Source organism: Lygodium microphyllum, chromosome 30, assembly GCF_053477565.2.
Source record: "Lygodium microphyllum isolate KBCC chromosome 30, Lygodium_microphyllum_v1.1.10, whole genome shotgun sequence".
In the NCBI taxonomy this organism is placed as follows: Eukaryota; Viridiplantae; Streptophyta; class Polypodiopsida; order Schizaeales; family Lygodiaceae; genus Lygodium; species Lygodium microphyllum.
Genome location: NC_141164.1, coordinates 82,585,038 through 82,608,809, shown reverse-complemented (window position 1 = coordinate 82,608,809; position 23,772 = coordinate 82,585,038). Strand labels below are relative to the sequence as shown.

At 43.4% G+C, this 23,772-nt stretch overlaps 1 protein-coding gene across 2 annotated transcripts in view; it reads left to right on the top strand.

Moving 5' to 3' along the window:
• The first annotated feature begins 251 nt into the window (after positions 1-251).
• Positions 252-23,772, top strand: part of LOC148010052 (ARM REPEAT PROTEIN INTERACTING WITH ABF2-like) — a 33,276-nt gene continuing 9,755 nt past the window's right edge. Inside the window, exons 1-5 of one of the 2 annotated variants that reach the window (XM_087673095.1) lie at positions 252-733; positions 847-1,115; positions 9,266-9,417; positions 10,176-10,348; positions 10,696-10,816. In XM_087673095.1, coding sequence (XP_087529221.1) covers positions 863-1,115; positions 9,266-9,417; positions 10,176-10,348; positions 10,696-10,816 — 699 coding nt within the window. In that variant the 5' untranslated portion in view covers positions 252-733; positions 847-862. The remainder of the gene's footprint in view (positions 734-846; positions 1,116-9,265; positions 9,418-10,175; positions 10,349-10,695; positions 10,817-23,772) is intronic. The other variant, XM_087673094.1, reaches the window with a different exon arrangement.

Genomic DNA, 23,772 nt, shown 5'->3' with positions numbered 1-23,772 from the left:
AGAGAAATTAAACAGGGAATTCGGGAGAGAGAGAGAGAGAGGAAAAAGAGGAGAGAGAAATAAGAAAAATGAATTGTTGTATCGCACGGCAACTTCACTTGCCGCTTCGAGGCAGCGAAGTGGCCTAGCATTCTGTGCGTGCACGGTAGTGGGAATTATGAGGGGAATTTGTCTAAAACTTGTGTTTGGCAGGCCACAAAAGAGGGTTGTTGGAGCTAGTCTCGATTTTTGCGTGCGACTCTCATGAACGGAGTTTTGGTAGAAAGAGAGGCCAAAGGCAAAATTTTGAAATGCAGGCTTAGGCCTATTGTTGGACAGGAGCGAGGAGATCAACGAATACGGAAAACGTAGTCTGTCCCCCCCTCCCCTCCTCTCCTTCGCTCGCTTGTCTTGCGGGTGAACTCCTCTCCGTTTCAAACCTCTCCCTCGCCATCGCCTGCTTCCCTTTGTTCTATCGCCCGACCTCCGTGCCTCCAGTCCTCACAGAGAACCATAAACATCTCCAAGCCGCTATCTACTGTCTCTCCATTCCTGAGACAGAATTTCCCTCCACTTTCACAAACCTTTTCCGGCGAATTTCAAGCCCTAAATCCGGCCATCGCCATCCGTTTTCGTCTTCACTGCTTGTCAGTATCCTCCTGTCTTCGTTATTGGAAGGCCTTTTCACGTCCTTGGATGATGCGGCAGCCGCAACGCGATTTTCTTCTCCTTCTAAAGATCAGGCGCTTCTAAGGTAAAAACGTCTGCATAGGAACCTGTTCGGGTTACAGAATCTTCTCCTTTTCATTATTTATCTGCCTTGCTAGTTGGGGAGCTAACTTTTGTGTCGATGCCGCGCTTGCAAAGGTTCTTTTGCCATCCTATGGAAACCCGGTCCCTGGGCAACGATCGGATGGATGCAAAGTTTCCGGCTGGAAGTGAAAGAAAAGGCCACAAAAGAAAGCTGGCCGACGCCAATTTAGGAGAAGGGCCGCCTGCAGACGGCTCAAGTAACTCCCTTGTAGCAGACGTTAGAGCTCAAGTAGAAATTTTGAAGAAGTGTGTATCTTGTGCAGAGGCTGATCGTGTTGCTGCCAGAAGAGCGGCTCATACATTGGCTGAATTTGCAAAGCAAGGTTTGCCTTAACTTTGAGCTCTGTTCCTAGGAACGTGGATATGAATCTCCACATGCAACATGCCATTGGATTTGAAAGTCTGCCACACTGTCAATTTTCCAGTTTATTGTGCAATGGATTTTGAGGTCTACATCTCTTTGACCTTTGTTCGACAGAAATAGTACATGTCTTCAAACGTAGCCAATCTTTGATGTTTTGGCAATGTTTACTTGGTTCGCATTAGCTTGTTGTCTTGCAATTTGTCAAATGTGTTGTTCAAAACTGTCAACGCTGCATAGATTAAGTATCTATCTTTTACAGCATCACATGGGACATGGATTTTAACCTTGTGGAATACTCAAATAGGGGACAATTAGTCACCACAACAGGGATTACAGGAATTTCGACCAGCATAATAGCAAGATTTGTAGTGATAGCCTCTGTGAGATGATGTCTTTGTTTGCAACTATGAGTTCTAGATTGGGTATTACAATGTTTAGAGAAGACTCGTTTGGCACAAAATCTTAGCACAAACAAACAGCCTCGGCTAGAGAAAGTTTTCTTCCAACTACGAGTTGTAGATCAGGGTATCACAATGTTTGGAAGGACTAGTTTGGCACAAGAGCTTAGCACAAACAAACTTTAACATTTGTGGCTCGCATTTGTATGATGACAAATCTATATGCTTTGTCTAAGTGTTCAAAAGAGAATGAGAAATCTTTTATATTTGGGTGAGTGAAAGAGGTATGGAGCTTTAGTTGATGATTTGGGATGGTATAATATCTTAAGACCTCTAGATGGTTTTGTGGCTTATGTCGACTAACTATCAAAAGTATTAAGAGTTTGATAAGACAATATGCAATGTAGTCTCGATGGGAGGTCCTTTTAACGAGTTTTGTCTCTTGCCACTTTTCAAAAGGTACAAAAATATAGAGCTATAGAGGTATTAGAAGTGGATGACCTTGACATTGATCTTTTATTTAGAGAGAATAAGTTGTAACAAAATTCTAAAAGTATACACATAGATTGATATGGTAGTTTGCAAATGCTACACACACTCCTATCATACTGATCATGAGGTTGGAGTTGTCAAGAATGACTAACAAACGAAGGTTTTGATACCATGTCAAGCCATACGATGGTGCAGAGAGACAATAGGGTTTGTGGGGAGAAACATGGTGTGTGTGTGGCAAACATTGAGAGAGAAGAGAAACTTAGAAAGACAAGAACATGATAATGATACATTGAATCATGCTATGTGAAGAAAAGTTGATATAGCGGAGTTGAAGCTCAAAAGATGACTACTATTGTGGAAAATCTGTATAGTGAAGAGAACGAAACGTAGTTCTTTGGGTAGTGGAATATGGAAATAATCATTGGAAGGTGAAGGACAATTGTTAAGGGAGTGAATTGTAGTCCTTTGATGCCCTTGGATGTTGGGAAGATGGCATGGCCTCAAAACGCAAAAGCTAGTGTGTGTTTGAGTTGTCAAACGCAAGGAGAGTAGCCCGGATGTTGACGCTAGGTACTAGATGATGGCGCTAGATATGTAGGATCGACCAGGCTGCAAAACACAAATACTTGGGGCTAGATGAGTTGACACTAGGAATGGGGAAGTTGATGTCAGGTAGCAAAGAGTGTTGCCGGGCAGTCTGATGATGATGCCAGGCAAGAGAAGGCCTCCGGACAACCAAATGCAAGAATTATTGTTGCTTGAAGGGAGAAAAAGTTGATGCCAGACAAGGAGAAGCTTCAAAACGCAAAGCTTGATGCTGTGGAACAGAGCGCTTGAAGTAGAGGACCACGAACCACAATGTTTGTTTGAAGGGGTGTGAGGGCAATGGAAGGGTTTGAGAGAGAAGGGAAGGATGTTTGATAAAGAAGGAAGAGTGGTGGAGAATGACCCAAAAAGGTGAATAATGAGTGAAGTGACGACCTATTTAAAGGCATAAGTTGTCTAGGGTGGTGGACCATTGTGTGGGCATCCATTGAAAAAGTGACCAAAATGTGGACACTAGCCCTTTTTGGGGTTGTTAGTGTGAAACCCTAATTGAAGTATGCAAATTGAAGAAGTGGTTTCTCAATAGGAGTGACATGGCAAGTGATCAAATTGGATGAGCTATTATAACGGTTTGATTTAGCTTTGCAAAGATTGGAGAAAGGGACTTGTTTTATGGTGTAGAAGTTGTGCCATTACTTCAGGAGGTTTACTATTTGGACATGGTAATTATAAGCTAGGTTCAACATTTGGATATGGCAATTAGAAGTTGAAGTTTTAGGCTTTTGGTTAGAAATTGATAATGATAAGAGAATTGTAAGAAGTTCTTATTGCATAACCCTTCAAGTAAAGTGGATTTGAAGGTTTTATTTTACCAAGAATAAAGTGGTCTAGTATAGGATACAACTTTCTTTCAATCATGGTTGGTCAAGTTCTTGAGATTGGATATGAAAGGAAGCACAAAATTGTGTTTTCTATTCATTTTAGGATTTGGTGAATTAGATTGAAGAACAAGTTTCAATAAGATAAGCGATAGTTGGAAGCATATGAGAAGCTTTGTGAAGTCCTTAGATTGTGTGAAATAATGAGGAATCACTTTTCATTATTAATCCTCACTCTTCTTGATAGTACTTTGATCCTAGTTCTAGGATAACTCAAGTTTGAGTCATTCTTAAGTTGTAAGAAGCATTAACATGGACATTATGTGTAGGGTTTTTATACATGCCAATCATGGATTTTTTGAAGGGGATGTTAGAAATATACATGGTTACATCTCCGCTTTTGAGCCTTATTGTATTGTTGTTCTGCCCTCATCTCTTGGATGTGTAGCCACACATCCAACTTTGTCTCTTCAGAGTTGCATGCTCCTCTCAAATCCTAGTCTTCCTTTAGGGGGTTGTGTCTTTATTCTCATGAGACACGTATTTAAAAAACAAAGCCTGATTACACATCTTTTGCCATTCTTTTTCTGTCCTTGAGGCTTGTAACTTCATTATTGTTCTCTAGTTTGCTTTTGTTGAGGATTGTTTTGGTTGCTTGTCTTGCTTTTTTGTTGCTATTTTTGTGGTAAAGTGTCTTGGGACAAGATTTCAAATCATGACATGGAATTGCAACATGGTCCTATTTTCAAGAAATCTTTTGAGATGTGCTTAGCTCTTTTCCTTTTGAGATTTGGAGGGAGCCATGGCGAGGGATTACTCCGCCAAGAGGTGTCATTATTAGAATGGCAAAATGTGGAAGTAGAACATAAGATTGAAGATCATAAAGACAAAAAAAAAGTCTCGATTGCATGCACAGAAATGAGAGCAATGGAATTGAATACACTAACATGCAACTGAAGCAAGTACAACAGCCATCACCATAGTGAGGAGGAAGCAAAAACAAAGGAGGCCATCTCCAATGCGATGCCAAAGTACAACCATAACCATAAGAGGGCTGTTGAGTAAGGAAAATCAATCTCATCAACATATTATGAATATATGACCAAATTAAAATCCTAAAACAGCTTGGATTTATGTCAAAGGAACAAGATTAGTTCAAATGTGGTAGGATAAAAGGCTCAAGTGTTGAGAGATGGAATAGCATGCTCTAATATCATGTTTAGAAACGGTAGGGTTTGTAGGGAGAAACATAGTGTATGGCAAAAATTGAGACAAAGACACTTAAAAAACATTGAAGAAGAATATAATGAAGAACGATGAACACTGATCATACGGAATGAATCATGTTGATACAATGGAGTGGAGGTTGGAGATGATTGCACTGTCCAAGTGGCTGCACTTGGAAGGGGTTTGCATGTGAAGGGAGTGAAATGTAGTCCTTCAGGCAGAGTTGTCGATGATGAGGAAAGGAGCTGCTTTATGGAGGGAATGAAACGCAATCCTTTGGGTAGTGGAATGTAGGAATTAGTAGTGACATAGTCCTTATGAGCTGACGGAGTTGAAGGATAGGTTGGTATGCTGGATTCTCTCTAGGATGATGGTAAGAATGTAGGTATTTGATGTAGGGCTGATTAAAAGGGTGTGACCTGCTGTACTTGGCCTGAATCTGCTGTAGACACAGCCTCCATAAAGCGGCTAATGGCTGGGAACTGTAATTGAGTGATGGGGTGGTAGTAGGAGCTGGAAACATACAATAATGATGATGATCTGTTGTACCACTCTAGGGAGGAGTGAAACCAGCAAATGTAGCAATGGAAATGATGAAGAACGGGCTGTCAAGCTGTTTGGACTTGAGACTGAGCAAATTGGAGTGTCTAGAGTTGACCCAGATGGGAAAGAAGACCTCATAATGAAATTGCTTGTTGGTATGGTGTTATGATCAGCTAGATAGCACCATGAACCTTGATATTTGCCAAGGTAGGGGTGTGGACAGCAGTGATAGAGGGCTGAGGCTGAAGATGCGATGGGTGAATGGAGGAGGAATGAGGTAAAAAGTATGGAGTGTAAAATGATGAAAGCCCATGCCTTATTATATATGCACATGAGTCATTGAATTATCTAGGGTAGTGCCTCTCTTGGTTGCACCCAAACACTAATAAATGATACAGATAAAACCTTTTTGGGGCTGTAAATGGAAACCAAAATAGGAATTAAAGGGATACAATGAACATAGTGACTTTGGTTTCTCAACATCAAGTAGTAGTAGAAAAGGTAGTTGGAGGCATTTCCAGTGTTTCATCACCTAATGCCAACTTTTATTCCCCATTGCCATGGCTGTTGCCATCTTTGCATCCATTAAACATCATTGAGAAGGATGCCTTGAAAGTCAAGCTGATTGGGCACTGACACTTGTCGTTTGGTACAATTGGCCATCCAAAGTTGGATGATGCTGAGATACTTTGTTCCTTAACAAGCTACCCCCAAATATCTCAAATTAATGTAGCAAACTATCTCATAGTCACAACTACCCATCTTCTAAGAGTTCGAGTGCCAACTTATATTTTGGTTTTCTCCCTTATCATCTTTAGAGGGGACTTTGGTATCCACTCCCAAAAGGGGAAGACAAGGGGTGGGAAAAATAACACGACCAAAAAGACTAGTGAGGAATAAGTAGTTCTTAGTCAAGTTTTAATTGGCATAATAAAATGTTCTTTGATCTTTGAAGAAAAGGTTTGCTATCATTGCCAAAAGGCACTTCAATCAACTTCTGCTTTCAAGATAGAGTGGTTGAGTATTAGACTGTGATGAACATGACACATTTCATGCTTTTGTACTCGAGTTGCTAGAGTGCCTATGGTCTTAAGTAGTGAACACCTCAGTATACATTTGGAATTGAAGCATGACTAGTGAGGTAGAGCCTCATCTTATTGTCTTTTGTTGATAGCTAGTTGACCACCCACTTGAACTGCAAAGAAAGTGTTTGGCGGGTACTACCAAATTTGCTTGACACGTGCAGGGGGACACCTAGATGGTTCTTAAAATATCCCCTTTGAGGCTTGTTATGGCACTCATTCTTTAGTATTTTACCTTTGAATCTTGGGTTTTGGTGCATACAGGCACACCTTGAATGACAAACAAGGTAAGTTGGAGCTTCGATTTGAGCTTCACATTCTTGTGGGATGTTCTCTTGTTACTTCTTGGTTTTAATTTGGCATAGTAGAATATTCCTATGAAAATAGGTTTGTTAGCATTGTCAAAAGGCACCTCAATCAAGTTCTCCTATCATAACAGAGTGGTTGAGTGTAGGAGTTGGATTGTGATGAACATGTCACATTCCATGCTCTTTGTAGCTGAATTGTTAGAGGACTTGTGGTCTTAAGTGGTGAACACCTCTGTCTACATTCTAAATTGCAGCTTGATTGTGATGGTTTGTAAAAAGATACTCTTCAAGGCTTTTTATGGCACTCATTCTTTAGTGTTCCACCTTTGAATCTTTGGTTTTGGTTCACACACACACACACACCCACACACCCACCTACCCACCCTTGAATGACAGACAATATAAGTTGGAGATATGATTTAAACTTCACACTCATGTGGGGTATTCTTCTGCCACCTGTTGGATGGGCAGTGGACAGGCGGGAGCCTATGGGTAGGTGGACAGTCAGCAGCCACTTTTTTACTTCACGTTTTTTTTCTCCAGATTGTCTGCCCAGCAGTCGTCTTTATAGCAGTCATCATTTCGGAGAGATTACACCATCATCTTCATCGCCTAAAGTTCATGTGGATTGTGTTTCGTTCCCTCTACTGTTGTCCATCATCATCTAGTGTCTTCTCTGACATCCCCTTGCTGTAAGGACTGTGTTTTGCTCCCTTCATAGAGCATGCACATGCACCACAGGTGCTGCTGCTTGATATAGCAGGATAGTGCAGCCATCTTCGAGCTTTGATGGGTGTCATGGACTCGATTCTGCTCACTGTGGTACCAGTCCTGGACACAGAGAACCTGAAGGCTCCTCCATTATATTAGCATTGCACATGATTCATCATTTTGCTCATTTTCTCTGTTTTTGAGTTCTCAGTTCCTCTTTGTAAACCCTGTTGTGTCTTTACAGTGGCATGCCAAGAGCTTGAGGAAAGTGGCTAGTGTAAGGCGGTGATAGAAAATGCTCAGCTGAGATGAGGCATAGAGGGGGAGGAAGTAGATAGGAGAGGGGAGGGAGGGGAGTTGAGGAAAGTTAGCTGGATGAGAAAGAAGAATCTAAAAGGGAGGAAGACCAGTGGGCATGCTGCTGGAACAGTCAGCAGCTCAGGTAGTAGGAGTGGGTTGAAGGTGGAGGATGCTGGTGTGAGGGATATTCCTGCAACAGCAACACACGTGAGTTTATTGAAGGTGGACGAGAGGATAGGCTGATGGCACAAAGGGGAGGAGAGGGAGGTGGTCGGCTTGCTGATTGCAGGATGCCTGGAGAATACTGCTGCAAACAGTTGGCACCTTAGGTAGCAGGAGCATGGTGGAGGTGGAGGATATTGGCACAAGTAGGGGATGGGAAAGAGCAGCTATGCAGCTGCAACAGCAATATATGTAAGTCGAAGAAGGCGGGTGAGAGGATAGGTGTGGTGCAAAGAAGAGGGGATGGAGATAGTGGCAAGGTGGCAACAGTCTGGAGCTTTGGCTCGACTTTAGCATAGAGACTCCATAACAGTCATTGCTAGATGGTTTCGGCCATGCTCTCACCATCAGTGGGTGTTTTCCTACTTTTGGGTTTGGATCTATATTGCATCCCATTCATGAAATTTAGAATGTGTAATTTTGGTGATTCCTAATGTTCATGACAATCAGAGTTCGAATGTGATTTTGGTGATTTCTAATGTTCATGACAATCAGACCTCAAGCAGGCATTATGCTTGTCTAATCTCTTAGCTTCTGGACTGTAGAAAGTGAAGCACATTCTAACCATGCAAGCTTTAGAGGTGCACACTAAATGTTTGTGAGCCCCTCCACTACATCAAGGGTTGATTCAGACTTGGCAGATGGCCATTTGTACAGGGGCATGCTTTTGATGTGGCAGGAAGGGATTAGTTGAACTCTTGTCTGTCACATGATACTTACGTGTGATAAAAGTGATGGTTCTCCAATTAAAAATTCAAAGCATGGGTTTGAACTCCTGCCTGTGATCAAGTTCTCATCTCGCTAGTGGCCACATACATCAACTAACCAATCAATGAATCATCTAGTGGTGAAGGCATCAATATCTTGGTCATATGTAACCAAGAGAGCATGTCATTTAGACAGCTGCCCCTCCATGCTTCTGAACTGATCCCAAGAACACTTTGCAATCTGAAAGAATGCCTGCTAAGTACTCTAGTGGGTAACCTAATGGATCAGTGCAACCTTGGCATGCAGGCTATTCTAGGCCTAAAAGATTCCTTTTACTGGAATTTTGGAACTAGTTGGCTAAGCATAAGACTGGGGGCCTCAAAACTTAAAAGTCCTAGGTTTCTACTCACTTTATTTAGATGCCTGGGATAATCACCTTCCTCATAGATGGATTGCATTTGTTACACTTCTATGAATTTGGTTACATCTCACAGCAGGCTTGGTTCTAATAGATTGCCAAAGAAAGATAAAAACTGACCAGGCTACTATCCTAACGGAGGTTTGCATTGTCTATGGTCCTATGTTTTAAAGCTTAAGAGAGTTGAGAATATTTATTTATTTATTTAATTTTTTGGGTTCAGATGAGGCTCTTTTAGCAGATTTTTAAAGCTCTTTAAATTGATTGATGCAGAGGACAATGTTGAGGTAATTGTAGATGAGGGAGCCGTTGGTGCCTTAGTGCAGCATCTTCATGTTGCAAGTGCAGAAAGTGAAGGTCCCATTGCTTGTGAGCATGAAGTTGAGAAAGATGCTGCCTTTGCATTAGGGCTGCTTGCTGTCAAGGTGAGGTTTCTTTCTTCCTTTATGGATATGCTACAGACCTTATTGCACTTTGTCTTTTTTGTATGCTCACATCTTGGTGTTTTTGCATATGTGCGTACAATCTTTGTTAGTAACTTGCAATGGTTTAGCCTGCACACGTACGGTTGTTTGTGCATTGTTTGTACAAGGCTCTCCTTTTGCACATGAGAGTTGGGGGTCAACTGATAGTGGATGAAGCAGGTGCTTCATTTTTTGAGGTTGTGATCTCTCTGCTTTGGATGTTGGTCAATGTCTGAGATATCACAAATAACTTAGAAAAAAGAATCTCCTATTATATTTCCCTATTATATAGCAACGAATATTGTGGATCTGCTTTACTGCTATCTACAGGTAAGTTTCCAATGGTCATCTCCAGCACAGAACTTTCCACGAACGTGGTTTGCATCAGTACCTGGAGCATACCAGAATAGTTGGATCTCTCACTTAATGAAATTCAAGACATTGAGGGGTTGGTTATATGTGACCATTCAACAGGGACTTACCGAATGAGGTTCAATATATTTGGATGTATATTTGTAGGTGGTGCATTGGGAACAATGTAGGTTCACCAATAACATTATTTGTATGGCAGGGAAAGCCCAGAGAAGTCTTTAAGTTTCCACAGATTGTCTGCATTTGAGAAAAGTTATTTCATAATTGTTGCATCATTAGAGGAGCTCTAAGGTTTCCTTGCTGACAGTTTCTTTTGTGGCAACTAATGTATTTGTCTCTGTTTTCAGCCAGAACATCAGCGGCTGATTGCAGATGCTGGTGCCTTGCCATATCTTGTGGCTTTGTTGCAGAGGAAAGCAAGTGTTTCAAATGCTCGAATAGTTAATGGTGTTATCCGCAGGGCAGCCGATGCCATTACAAATCTTGCTCACGAGAACAGCAGTATAAAAACTCGTGTAAGGTAAAGTTCTCTGCCTGTGTTTTTTGAGGTGGAGTCTCCAATATGTACTATGCGTTATCTATAGCCGGGGTGATCAGTTTAGATAACTTCAGGATTTATGTTAGTTAAGATCATGAACATTTATGATTAATTCAAACATTCTAGTATGTCTCCAACATGGAATATGTTATAAGCATAGTGGCATTCTTGATTGACACATGCTTAAGTTCATATACAACTTAAACTTAATTTATGAAATTTATACCTAGGATCACGAAGCACAATGTTTGTGCTTTTTAGTATTGTTTGCTAGCATCTTTTCTCATGTTTATAGCTTCCAGTAATCTTTAGTGTTTCAACATTCCCAGAACTGAAGGAGGTATCCCACCTCTAGTGGAATTGCTAGAATCTACTGACAGCAAGGTGCAACGAGCAGCTGCTGGTGCTTTGCGCACCCTAGCTTTCAAGAACGAGGAAAATAAAATGCAGGTATATGTGCACATCTGCACCTCTTTTGGCTGTAGGTGCTCTTGTTTGGCTTGTATTGATGGAGCAGGTTATTCAATAAGTTTGAAATCTCCAAGTTCTGCTTTTAGGTGATCAGCAAGGAAGATTGGTATTTTGTCCCATCTTTGACTTGATTGTGATAAAAGGTTATTGTTGGTTAAAAGCTCGTGGACATACAGTTAGCTTCGGTATACATAAGTTATCATTCTTTTCTTGTAGTCATTTTACACGAACAGGTTAGAATAAATATATTCAATGTAAGATGTCAATGCCAGACTTCTTGCAACCTTCTTTAGGATGCATTGCTTGAAAAAGGGCAACGCTAATATAAGACATCAACAGGAACTGATGCATGGGTATTATGGTGGTAGAGGGTGGTTCATTTATTTATTTTATAAAAGAAACTTGTTTGTGTTTCCCTATATATCCCACCTGTCCACCCCCACAACACCACCACCACCACCACCACCACCACCACCACCGCCGCCGCCGCTGCCGCCGCCCAACAAAGTAAAAAAACGGCCATACACACATAACTAAAGCCAAAACAAAGGACAAGTTTTCTCAACTTTTCCTCTGCAAGTGTTCGTAGTTTAAGTCTGACTTTCAACAATTGGTTAGTTTATGACATGGGATAGATTGCTATGTTACCATATGGCTGCTACTTTTCGAGGCCAAAACGAGTCTTGTGAGATGACAAAACACAAAAGCTTGCTGAGCTTGGGTTTACTCTAATAAGCCATCTTGAGGAGGCGAGATATCATTGGGACACTTGCTCTTAGTGTTCCCTCATCACCCTCATAGTCAAACTTTATTGTATGTATTCTTGGCTTGAGACTGGTCCCATGGACCTCGGCCTAGGCAGTGACTGTAAGAACTCAAAACCTGAGATGTAGATTCTTTAGACCTAGTTTAGGTTGAAATGGCTTTGACAAGTGTAGATACTAGATATAGAAGACTCATCTATCATGGGAACATGTATTTTTATTGCTTTGCTTTAAATGGAGGGGTCATAAGCCGCGTTAGGTTTTTCCTCCTTTTCAAAGCTGTTGCCATCCCCTCCCCTTAGCAAATTTGAAAGTATTCAGCATTGCCTTGTTGTAATTAGGGTTTCTTAGCTACCTTGAGAAGCATGCCCATAAATTGGAAGCCCAAAGCTATTGCTGGAATTGAAGTATTACAACAGATTTGAAGGGGATTGCACATCCACATTGAGATTGGTCCACATGCAAGTGTTTTTTGTTCAATTTGTATCCGATTTGCATCATAATCAAGGTGAAAAAATGCATTATGAAGTTAAGACACTCAATTAGCTCTTTAAAACAGCCCCGAAACATGCAATTACCGAACTTTACATTCTTAGAGAGTTTTTGTGTCCCATAAGCCAAAAGCTAATTTGGATCCACATCTATAAATAGGAGGCTGCCCTTCTACAAAGCCTCACCCTTTTCTTGCAGATTGTTGGTGCCCTATCTATTGGTGTCTACACTTCTCTTGAGGTGGATACTTGTCACTAGCTAGGCGCCTACATTCAACCTCCAGTCTTGTTGTTTTTGTTGCAGTTCATCCATCTCTAGCCATAAGTGCTACCTAGACAAGCTGCATTTTGCAGTCTGCCCTGTTCGAATAGCTTTCATATCATCCCACAAGACGCGTTTTGTTGCTGTAGCAGTCCATATAACAGCCACATCATCGGCGCTGTTGTCGCCAGCTGATTTTTGCCTTGCGTTTGCTGCCTTGATCTTCCACTCTTGCTAGGAACTATCAATTGCTGCTTGAGAGCTTTCATCTTTATGAGATAAATTATCTTCAACCTCAGCCTTGTGTTTTGTGCACTCTTGGTTAATTGCTATCAGATGTGACCTTGGGATAGTGGTATGGCCAATAAGTGTCAGTGGTGACACTAGGGACTAGCATTAATTAATTAATGCTAGTCTAGGGATCAATAGAGGTTAGGGACCACTTTAGGTTGCAAATGGCCTAGCCAATTTAATTATGGATGGACACATTTACTTTTGGTAGGGTCAGAAGGGCTGATGTGACCTTGGGACAGTGGTATGGCCAATAAGTGTCAGTGGTGACATTAGGGACTTGTCAGAAGTGGAGCAGCGGTGGAAGCATAAACATGTGCTGAAATAAACTGCTGAAACACAAGACAAAAAGAGAAAAGAAAAGAACACGATACATATGAGAACTCAGATGTATGCACGGGAAATGGAATCGATATATCTGAATACGAGACAGTCGCATACAACAGTGAGTCACTGGCTGCGTGGGCACTGGCACTGGCACTGGCTCTGGCTCCTCTCTCCACAGAGTCTGCAGATGGTGAAGATGATGATACTGATTGAGGAGGAGCACTGAGTATAAATAGGCTGAAAAAGTGGGGAGCAATAATGCTGGTCGGACATCATTAATGCTGGCCGACTGGTGTATAAAAATGCTCCACTGGCATAAAATGCCACACCAGAAAAATACCTAAAATACCTAATAAAAATGCCTAGCCCAGATCAGACTCACACATGAGCTGACAAATACTCTGCTAACACCCTCTCTCAGATCATGGGTGATCTGATACAAGACAATAGTATAATGAAAAGGGATCAGAAACTATACAACATGGAACCACCAAGTAGAACCATGGATACCCAAGCAGTGGATGATCAAGCCACCACCAAGGTGCCTCGGAGAGAACCTGAGGTCGATGTCGATCGTACCAAACACCTGGAAATAGAGAAGATCATAGCATGTCTCTGAGTCCGTCACCAATGTCTCGCAGTAGCATACAAGACCATCCTGTCAAAAATGCCCCTGAACATAGGTGACCATGGATTCCCCGCCTTTGGCCAGACCGCCAAAGTGTCCTATCAAGCTCCAGACGAAAGCCTCCCGCTCTCTGTCAGATAACCAGCTCAGCATGAACCTGGATGTCAATCCCAACTCCAGGATTTGATTCCGCTAGACTGAAGTCGATGCGTCAGGGACGTCTCTCTCTGGAACCTGTGCACCTGTATAAAAGTATAGATGAGGCGCGGCTGCCCCATCTGAACACCCGCTCACACTCCCTCTCTGGCACAAGAGAGTCGTGAGAGATGACCTCATCACCACCACTAGAAAGCAGCTGAGGAAGGGGCCACCAAGCCCTTCCCGCGATCTGAAGAAGAGGATCCCTTCCGCGCCTTGGACTTCACCTTGGTCGGAGGATCTGAGTCGGAGCCTGATGAAGGAGAGAACTCATCGGTAGAGTCAATATCCCGCTGCTTCTTTTGCTTCTTCTTCCTGGAAGCCGCTAACTTCTTGCAGTCCTTCCGCAAATGTCCCTTCTTGCCACAGTGGTAACACTGGGCCTTCGACTTCTTCTTCCTGTTACCCCTCTCTAAAGCTACATAAGCCTCGCCTCCATAATGTGCCGGAAGCCGCTCCTGTAATCTCAAGGATGTCTCATGGTTGTCCTCATCAAAATCTTCAGAAGGAGGAAAAGGACGGAGAGGTCGAGGAATAGCTCCACAGACGATGTACCATAACCGCTTCTGCACAAACCAAGCTTTCATGACAGCACTCCATGTGAGATAATCAGGTCCATGCAACTTATCATCAGTGGAAGTGCACGGAGGAGCCATATGGAGAGGATAAGAAGAGAAGTAGAGAAGAGATGGAATGTAGAGAGGAAACACAGCCAAAACACAAGCACAGATTGCAGGAAATGAGAGTTCACATGCAATATAACCCAAAATCTGATCAATAGAAGACAAAATCTGTTGCAGAAAGTCAAAAAATCAGTCAAAAACTGCCAAAAACAGCAAAAACGGCCTCAAGTAACAGTCACCCAGCCACGAGAGACGCTGAATCAGCAAAACGCAGACTGTAAACTGGTAGAAAACTGTCGCCAGCAGCTGCAGATGAAAAACGCAGGCAGTGGAGGGTGCGTAGGCAGCAGGCGATGGCAAAACTGCAAAAAACGCAGGCTGAAAACAGCCCCAAAACAGGTCGCCTGGCTGCGACAGCAGTCGTCTGATTAGCAGGGGTACAAAACAATCCTGAAATCAGCAAGAAAACACAGCAGAAACACAAATCTTGAAAATTGATACCATGTCAGAAGTGGAGCAGCGGTGGAAGCATAAACATGTGCTGAAATAAATTGCTGAAACACAAGACAAAAAGAGAAAAGAAAAGAACACGATATAGATGAGAACTCAGATGTATGCACGGGAAATGGAATCCATATATCTGAATACGAGACAGTCGCATACAACAGTGCGTCACTGGCTGCGTGGCTACTGGCACTGGCACTGGCTCTGGCTCCTCTCTCCACAGAGTCTGCAGATGGTGAAGATGATGATACTGACTGAGGAGGAGCACTGAGTATAAATAGGCTGAAAAAGTGGGGAGCAATAATGCTGGTCAGACAGCATTAATGCTGGCCAACTGGTGTATAAAAATGCTCCACTGGCATAAAATGCCACACCAGAAAAATACCTAAAATACCTAATAAAAATGCCTAGCCCAGATCAAGCTCAGACTCACACATGAGCTGTCAAATACTCTGCTAACAGGACTAGCATTAATTAATTAATGCTAGTCTAGAGATCAATAGAGGTTAGGGACCACTTTAGGTTGCAAATGGCCTAGCCAATTTAATTATGGATGGACACATTTACTTTTGGTAGGGTCAGAAGGGTTGAATTTAGTTTTTAGAATTATTTAATTTTAAAAATTAATTAAATGGTTGGATAATGCTAGAAAATAGGTTTAGAATGTTGTCACTTGGCAAAAATGCTCATGCAAGACTAAAATACGTTTTTGGAGGCTGAAGAGAGGAATTCAGTTCATTGAGGTTGAGGAAAAGAGGGAGAATAAGATGTTGGTTTGATTTTCTTGTAGTGGAGGATCTTCTAGAGGCTGGAGCAGCAAGAATCAAGCCACCTAATGTAGGTGACAACAATTTTGGGATCTTTAGGAGTTGCTGCTAGCATTAAATGCTGGTTGCTACAAGTTGTACAAGTAGCAATCAAATTTCAAGCCTTTCTCGGGTGAAAATTAGGAATTTCTCTCTCTTTTGGCAGTTTCTCACCTTCTTCAGTTTGTGCTTAGTCATTCACAGCATTTCCTAGCCTTTTCAATCCAATTTTCGTAAAATTCAATGGACAACAAGGAGATTTTTGCTGTAAACCCTAAATTTTTGAAAAAATTAGGGTTTGACAGTCACTTTGGGACCCATGCCAATTGGTGAAGGCATTGTATACTCAATTTAGTACTTGAAATTTGTGTAATTGTCAGGGAATTCAGATGCTGGTCCATTCATTGTAAATTGGGGTAGCATTTGGCCAGTTGGTGGTTCCATTAGAGCAAGTCTTGGGTGAAAAATCAAGGGGCAATTCGTCCAAATTGATTGTTGATTGTTATTTCAGTAAGCGGCTCTTAGAATAGCAAATGAGATTATGGAATCTCATCTTGTACTCATTCCATTAGCAATCAAAGTAAAGAAATACTGAAAGGGGCACCGGTTTTGGTGCCAACAGGGTGTCTGTCCAATGTCCAAGATTATTAAGGTAATTTGTGCATTTCAAATTATGTTTATTTGTTGATTGCTGTAATTAAGTGCTTAATTAGGGAATTACTACCCTTTCAAAGAAGGAAGGTTGGTTCCATGGTTCCATTGTTAGGATACTACTCAATCTCTTGATTTAAGGGCCCGAGGTACTTGATTGGAAGACAAAGCTTTGTGCTAGTGCTGATTTTTGCTTTCAGCTGAAAAATTACAGCAATATGTCTTCATACAATGAGATGCAATTGAACAATGATGATGCCTCTCAATATGAACATTCACATTGGAATGAAAGAAATGCAATGCCTGATCTTGGACAAGGCTCAGACTATGGACAACAAGCTGAAAATATTATTGTTCGCCTAGATACAGGGTCTTCAAGGCATAATGAGGCTGATGATCAGCAAAGTGAAGAGGAATTTGATGACCGGTTTAAGAATCGGATTAGGACAACAACAAATCTCTTTGCCAAATTGGCAAAGGATTCTCAATTTAATAGCAAATCTCTTTGTCGAATTGGCAAAGAATCCTCAATTTATTTGATTTTTGAATGCTCCAAAGGACAACAAGGGCAAGAAAAAGACATCTTCTATAACTTTGGGATAGCAAGATGCATCGAAGGTAATGCCAAAGACTTCATTTGAAGCTCCCAAAGACGCTAATGAAGCAAAGCAGTTGGTATCTACAGGGCAATGATTGCAAATGCAAGGCCATTATGGAAATGCCAATTCAATGGATTTTTGACAGCTAGGCATGGATGCTATGATGGGGCAGCTAGGATACTTTCGTGGAAGCATGATTTTTCATGTTATGGTTGGACATGAACGGTATATGGGATTGTATGGCACAAATCCCTATGGTATGCATCAGCCAATGCATGGTGTGCAAAGTCCAATGTATTCAGGTATAGTTGGAAATGTGCAAAACTTTATATATCACATCATCGGTTTGATGCTTGGGGTAGACTCTCACATGGGGAAAAGACGCTAGTTGGTACTTTGTAGATGATAGGGCAATAGTGGGTTGCTTTTTGCTACTCTAAGAGAGAGCACCTACATCCATAGTGAAGCAATTTCTTGTGGTTGACCTCTTGTGGTCAACATCTCTTGGGTGGTGCCATGTTGTGGGAGGATTGGGTGGAGTGGCGGGGCATGCCATGTTGTGGGCTTGGGTGGAGAAGGTCCATATCCATCATTTCGAATATCTTGTGTAGTGTTTTATGTGTTTGTTTGACCTTATGGACATGGTCACTTGTCAATATGAGATCATCCACATAAAGCACAAATAACGTGTGTCGTCTAGTTGAGGTGTGGATATACAATTGGGAATTGGAAGAGAAGCATTGATACTCTACCTTCCCTTGGAGGAACGAGTCTATCTCCTTCTTTCAAGCACATGGATCTTGTTTAAGGGTATAAAGAGCCTTGTTCAACACGTATAACTTGACATTGAATAAGGAATCACTATCTTCTTTTCTTGGAAAGTAGACTTCACATCAAGCTGATAAATCGGCCATCTCCTATGGTTAGCTAAGGCAAGAACGGCCCTAATGGTAGCCATCCGAAATCTAGATGCAAAGGTGTCATGGAAAACCGTTGTGCGAAGCTCTTTGCAATGAGTTGCACCTTGTGCTTATCGAGAGTGCCATCGTTGTGGCATTTGGTCTTAAAGATCCATTTGACCCCAATCACCTTTCTATGAGTGGGTCAAGGTACAAGATCCCAAGCTCCATTTTGTTGAATCGCATCCAACTCTTACTCCATAGCCTTCTTCCAATTTCGTAACTAGGATCTTAACATTGCTAGCTAAGTGATGCATGTAGAATGCAAAGTAGAATTTCTTGCATGTAGAACCATTGCATCTGCTGCATTACCACCACTATCTCATGGTCTTTTTTTGGCCTGAGGACACGTGAGGAATTTCAAAACACTGGGTTAGAAAATAGATTCTATGGTGACAACCACCTCAGTTGTTGAACCAGAATTAAAGTTAGAGTCAGATTCCCATCATGGATCTAAATGACTCCAGCTCCAGGATCTTCGCACTGCCCCATTATGAAGATGAGGTCTAAGCCCTCAAGGCGTTACGCACACTAATGAAGCTTGTCAAGAACACCACCAAATAAGTCTTTGTAAGAGTAAATGACATGTTTGTAAGATAATTTTGTATGGTTATCATGGTTAGAAAGAAGTGTTTCATAGATTCACCTACTTGGAGTGAGTTCTCTGAAGCTGATCATAGAGGGTGACAACTTGCATGTTGGATGGAGCCTCCTACATGAGCCAAAGATTGATCCACACTATTGGAAATGTCATGTGGGATGTAATTGCTGGTAGGAATTCTTTGGAGATGCATTGGAGAAGTGTGGCACATGTAGGCACATCATCATGGTCCCAAAGTAGAACTTTCTCTTGAAAATCCTTTTCATCAATGTCCTCAGATAGAGGATGGTGTCACTGAGGTTGGGGAGCCGAACCAAAGACACAATATACCATATTTTCCTTTTGCACAAACCAAGCTTTCATGACAACATTTAATTATGATAGTCAACACTGTGGAGCTTATCCACTTTGTTAGTACAGGGGGTGCCTTATGGAAAGTTCAAATATAGAAATAAGGAAACAGAGAGATTTCTGGAGCCAGTGAGCAGTGAGCTCAAGAGAGAACACAAAGTGAAGGAGCACTAAATCAACATAGGACTCTCTCTGAAGGCCAGAGATGGAGGTGGACTGTAGAAGGTGAAAGCACAGGTATGTACCAAAATAGCAGCTTTTAACAGCAGCCCAAGAAGAGGTATGGTAGGGGGAGATGACTCCATGCAGCAACAAGCACAAGGCAGGGCCTTAAAGGCAGGATAGGGGTGCATGCTGCTGTCTAACAGCTTTGAAACAGGTCATCCTTAGAAGGAGAGCAGTAAACACAAGCAGCAGAATCCAGAAAAATGCTGCTGATTAGGCAACGTGGAACAACAAAATACAGACAATAAGGCACCTAGATCTAGCATAGACTAGACATTTGATGCCATGTGAGTTCAGAATGGAAGCAGAAGTAGAAAGCATTAAGTGCAGACTCTGAACCCTGAATTGTGAAAGCAGACCATACAAAACTTAAAGATGATAAGAAATGGGAAATAGAGTTGATCATGGAAAATATAGAAAATACAATGCCAATGGGTAAACAACCCTTGATCTGACTGGCAACAGTGTTCTATATATCTCCCTCAAGTTCCACAGATGATGAATGAAAAGTTAGAAGGGAGAGCAGGCTATATAGCCATAAACAGTGCTGAAACTAAACGCAGGTCATCCAGCAGCAGATCACAACAAAAGGACAGGTTAGCCAGACATGTAAAGTGCTACCCAGGTAATCAAGTGTGTTGTACCTGTCAGAGTGCAGCGGTGCGGAAGCGTAGGACTGAGAGAGAGAGAACGCAGAGAGAAAAGGGAGAGAAAGAGACAGTGTACAATGAAGATCTGCTGTATAAAGAATGCTGAATACAAAGATATACACGGGCGCAGTGCGCTGGACTGCGTGTCTCCACCTCGACGATGCGACCTGCTGTCCACCTCGAAGTCTGCTGCAGTCTGCACTGTCTGCTGTCTGAAATCTGTGAACAGAGACAGAAATCTGCACGGCACCGGTCTGTAATCTGCGACAGAGAAGAGTGTCCAGACTGCTGAAAACGTCAGCAATAAATAGGCGAAAAATCACCTAGAACGGGGCTCAAAAATGGGGCGCAGCCTGATAAAAATGGCTGCAGGCAGTCGGACTGCCACGTGGCAGTCCGACTGCACAGTCCGACTGTGCAGCTGGTCCGACTGCTGGACCAGCTGTGCTGCTGCCTAAAAAACAGGCTATGAACTCTAACACCCCCTCTCAGAGCCTGGACAGGGCAGAAGCCTGAGGGATCTGGAATGTTGCCGAAGTAGAGCCTGAGGAAGCGCCTTCGTAAACAAATCCGCAAGATTATCCTCCGTCTTGCAATACTCCACAGTGATGGTCTCATCCAGAAGCTTTTCTCGGATGAAGTGGTACTGGATCTCAATGTGCTTCGTCCGGGCATGAAAAACAGGATTCCTTGCCAAGGCAATGCAACTCTCATTGTCACATCGCAGCAATGTAGGACGAGTCTGGGGGCACCCAAGCTCCTCCAACAATCTCCGAAGCCACACAACCTCGCATGTGGTGGAAGATGCGGCCCGATACTCCGCCTCAGTAGACGAAAGGGCTACCGTGGGTTGCTTCTTGCTACTCCATGAAATAACACCTGCACCCAAAGTAAAGCAGTAACCTGTTGTAGACCGCCTGTGGTCCACGTCACCGGCCCAATCCGAGTCGCTCCAACCTGCAAGTACAAGATCTGACCCATCTGTCCCTGCGGGGTAATGAATCCCCAAATCAGACGTCCCCCTCAGATACCGAAGTATCCTCTGAGCAGCCTGCCAATGCACCGTCTTAGGTTCACTCATGAACCCTGCCAAGAGCCCAACAGCAAAACATAGATCAACCCTGGTGTTGAGAAGCCAAATCAAAGACCCTATCAACTGTCGATAGCGGGAAGCATCCGCCAAAGGAGAAGCTGAATGGGAAGTGGCCTTCCAGTTCGGATCCATAGGAGTAGAGAGGGCCCGACAATCTTCCATCTCAAAAGTCACCAAGAGCTCCTGTACATATCTCTGTTGGGAGAGAAAGATCCCCCTTTGAGACTGATAAATCTCATGGCCTAAAAAGAAACGGAGTAGCTCCAAATCCGTCATCTCGAACGTCCGATGTAAAGCTGACTTTGTCTCCTGGACCTGCTGTGCATCATCACCTGTGACAATCAAATCATCAACATATAATACAAACAGCACATAACCTTCCCCGGAAGTGTGAACATACAGCTGCGGATCGGCCTTGGACCGCCGATATCCCAACTGAGTCTGGAGGAACGAATCAATCTTCTCGTTCCAAGCTCGCGGGGCCTGCTTGAGACCATATAGGGCCTTCTTCAACCTGTAGACTTTCCCATCTGAAGAACCAAAGCCAGGAGGCTGCTCAACGTAGATCTCCTCCTTCAAATCACCATTCAGGAAGGCCGACTTCACATCCAGCTGATAAACAGGCCATCTCCTATGGCCAGCCAAAGCAAGAACAGCTCTAATGGTTGCCATACGAGCTGTAGGGGCAAAGGTGTCATGACAGTCAATCCTTGGGCGCTGGGCAAAACCCTTATCAACAAGGCGAGCCTTGTGCTTATCCAAAGTACCATCACTGAGATATTTGGTCTTGAAGACCCACTTGACTCCAATCACCTTCTTCTTCGGGGGGCGTGGCACAAGTGACCAAGTGCCATTCCTCTCAATAGCCTCCAACTCAGCTTCCATAGCTTTCTTCCACGGGGCGGACTGTAAAGCCTCCTTCACGGAGGTGGGCTCTCGATCCTGCATAACTCGGGACATCAAACAATAATTGGAGCAAACAAGCTCCGAAGAATGCGCCTGGTGCCTCCGTGACCGCCGCGGACCATCCTGCGGTCCCCACTCCTCAGGAACCCCCTGGATTCCTGAATCACGGAGTGTGTCACGGGCCCAGCGAGGAGGAGGCCGAACCTCCCCTCGTCGTTCTCCATCAGTAGAAGACTCTGGAATATCCACCGGTGGTAACTCCTCAGAAGGATCCGGTGGAACAGTAGACTCTGTGTCAGAAACAGAATCATAATCAAACGGCACAAGCTCCAGTGGAACTGTAGAAGGAGCCAAACTCTCCCCTGGATCTCCAAGAACGGGATGCTCCTCACCCGTTGAAGAAGCCGGAACCTCCACAAACCGCACATCACGGCTAGTATATACATCCCGCTTGACGGGATCATACAGTCGGTAGCCTTGGGACTGGGAGCTGTAGCCAACAAATACCTGTTTTCGGGAAGCCGCTTCAAATTTGTCACTGTGAGCCTTGGGAATGTGAACATAGGCATCACACCCAAAGACCCGAAAATAAGAAACATCTGGCTTCGTCCCAAAATAAGCCTCAAATGGAGTCATCCTTTCCACGGCCGAAGTAGGGGATCGATTAAGGATGTGGACTGCAGTAGCCACAGCCTCGGCCCACAGAACCTGAGGGGTCTGTCGGTGCTCCATCATGGTGCGCGCCATCTCGATCACATTGCGGTTCTTCCGTTCTAGAATACCATTTTCTTGAGGAGTATTGGTATTGGCAAACTCCTGGTGAATTCCTCTATCTGCACAAAACCGAGCAAATTCATTAGACACAAATTCACCTCCCTTGTCGGATCGCAAGGTCTTCAACTTCCGGCCTGATCGGTTCTCCTCAAAGAGAAGCCAATCCTTGAAGTGCGAGAAAGCTTCTGATTTTAGTGCCAAAAAGTAGGCCCATGTCATCCTGCTGTAGTCATCCACGATCAGCATGAAGTACGAGCTCCCACGCAGGGACTCATTCCTCATAGGGCCATATAGATCCGTAGATACTAGCTCCATCGGTGAAGTAGACCGCCGCGAAGCTGTGTGGGGAATGGCATCCCTATGCTGCTTCCCCCGTATGCAGGAGACACATGGCTGTTGGCTCACCACTATATCCGGCAACCCTCGAACAAGCTGTCCAGATGACGCCTTCCGAAGATTGTCATAGTTCAGGTGACCAAACCGAGTATGCCATAATTCAGACTGTGACTGTGAGGTAATAAGAAGAGTAGAGAGGGCAGTGGAAGACTTCAGTTTGTAAATGCCGTTCTCCTCATATCCAGATGATAGAACCTTCCTCGATTCACGATCAAGGACTCGCACAGTAGAACTGTCAAACTCCACCAAAAGACCAAGGGAGCAAATCTTATGAACTGAAAGGAGATGGTACCCTAATCCTGGTACATGCAAAACCTCTGAGGTATGGGTGCCACCTCGTCCATCCGGAATAAGCTGCATCTTACCCCGACCTGCAATAGAAACTGAAGAGCTGTCTCCAATGAGAACCTGCCCACGCGAAGGTCGCAGCTGGGCAACACCATCTGATGAAGGAGTCATGTGCCGTGAGGCACCACTATCAATAATCCACTCTCGAGATTGGGGAGCCGCCATCGCAGCATCAGAAGCATTCGGTGAAGCGTCCTCAATGACAACTAAATGTAGAAATGCAGCTGATGAGGGTGCAGCCACCGCTCCAGAATCCTTGGTTTCCTTCTTCTTGGTGTCCTTCGAGTCTTTGTCAGAGCAATCCTTCTTCCAATGGCCAGTCTTTCCACAAATATGGCATGTGGAGTCTTTGTCCTTGTCCTTCTCCTTGTCCTTCTTGGACTTGTTATCCCCCTTCTTCTTCTTTTGGTCCTTCCCCTTCTTCTGAGAGGCTTGACCTGTCAACGCCTCCGACTTGGAAGCATTCTGTCCCTTTAACTGTTCCTCTT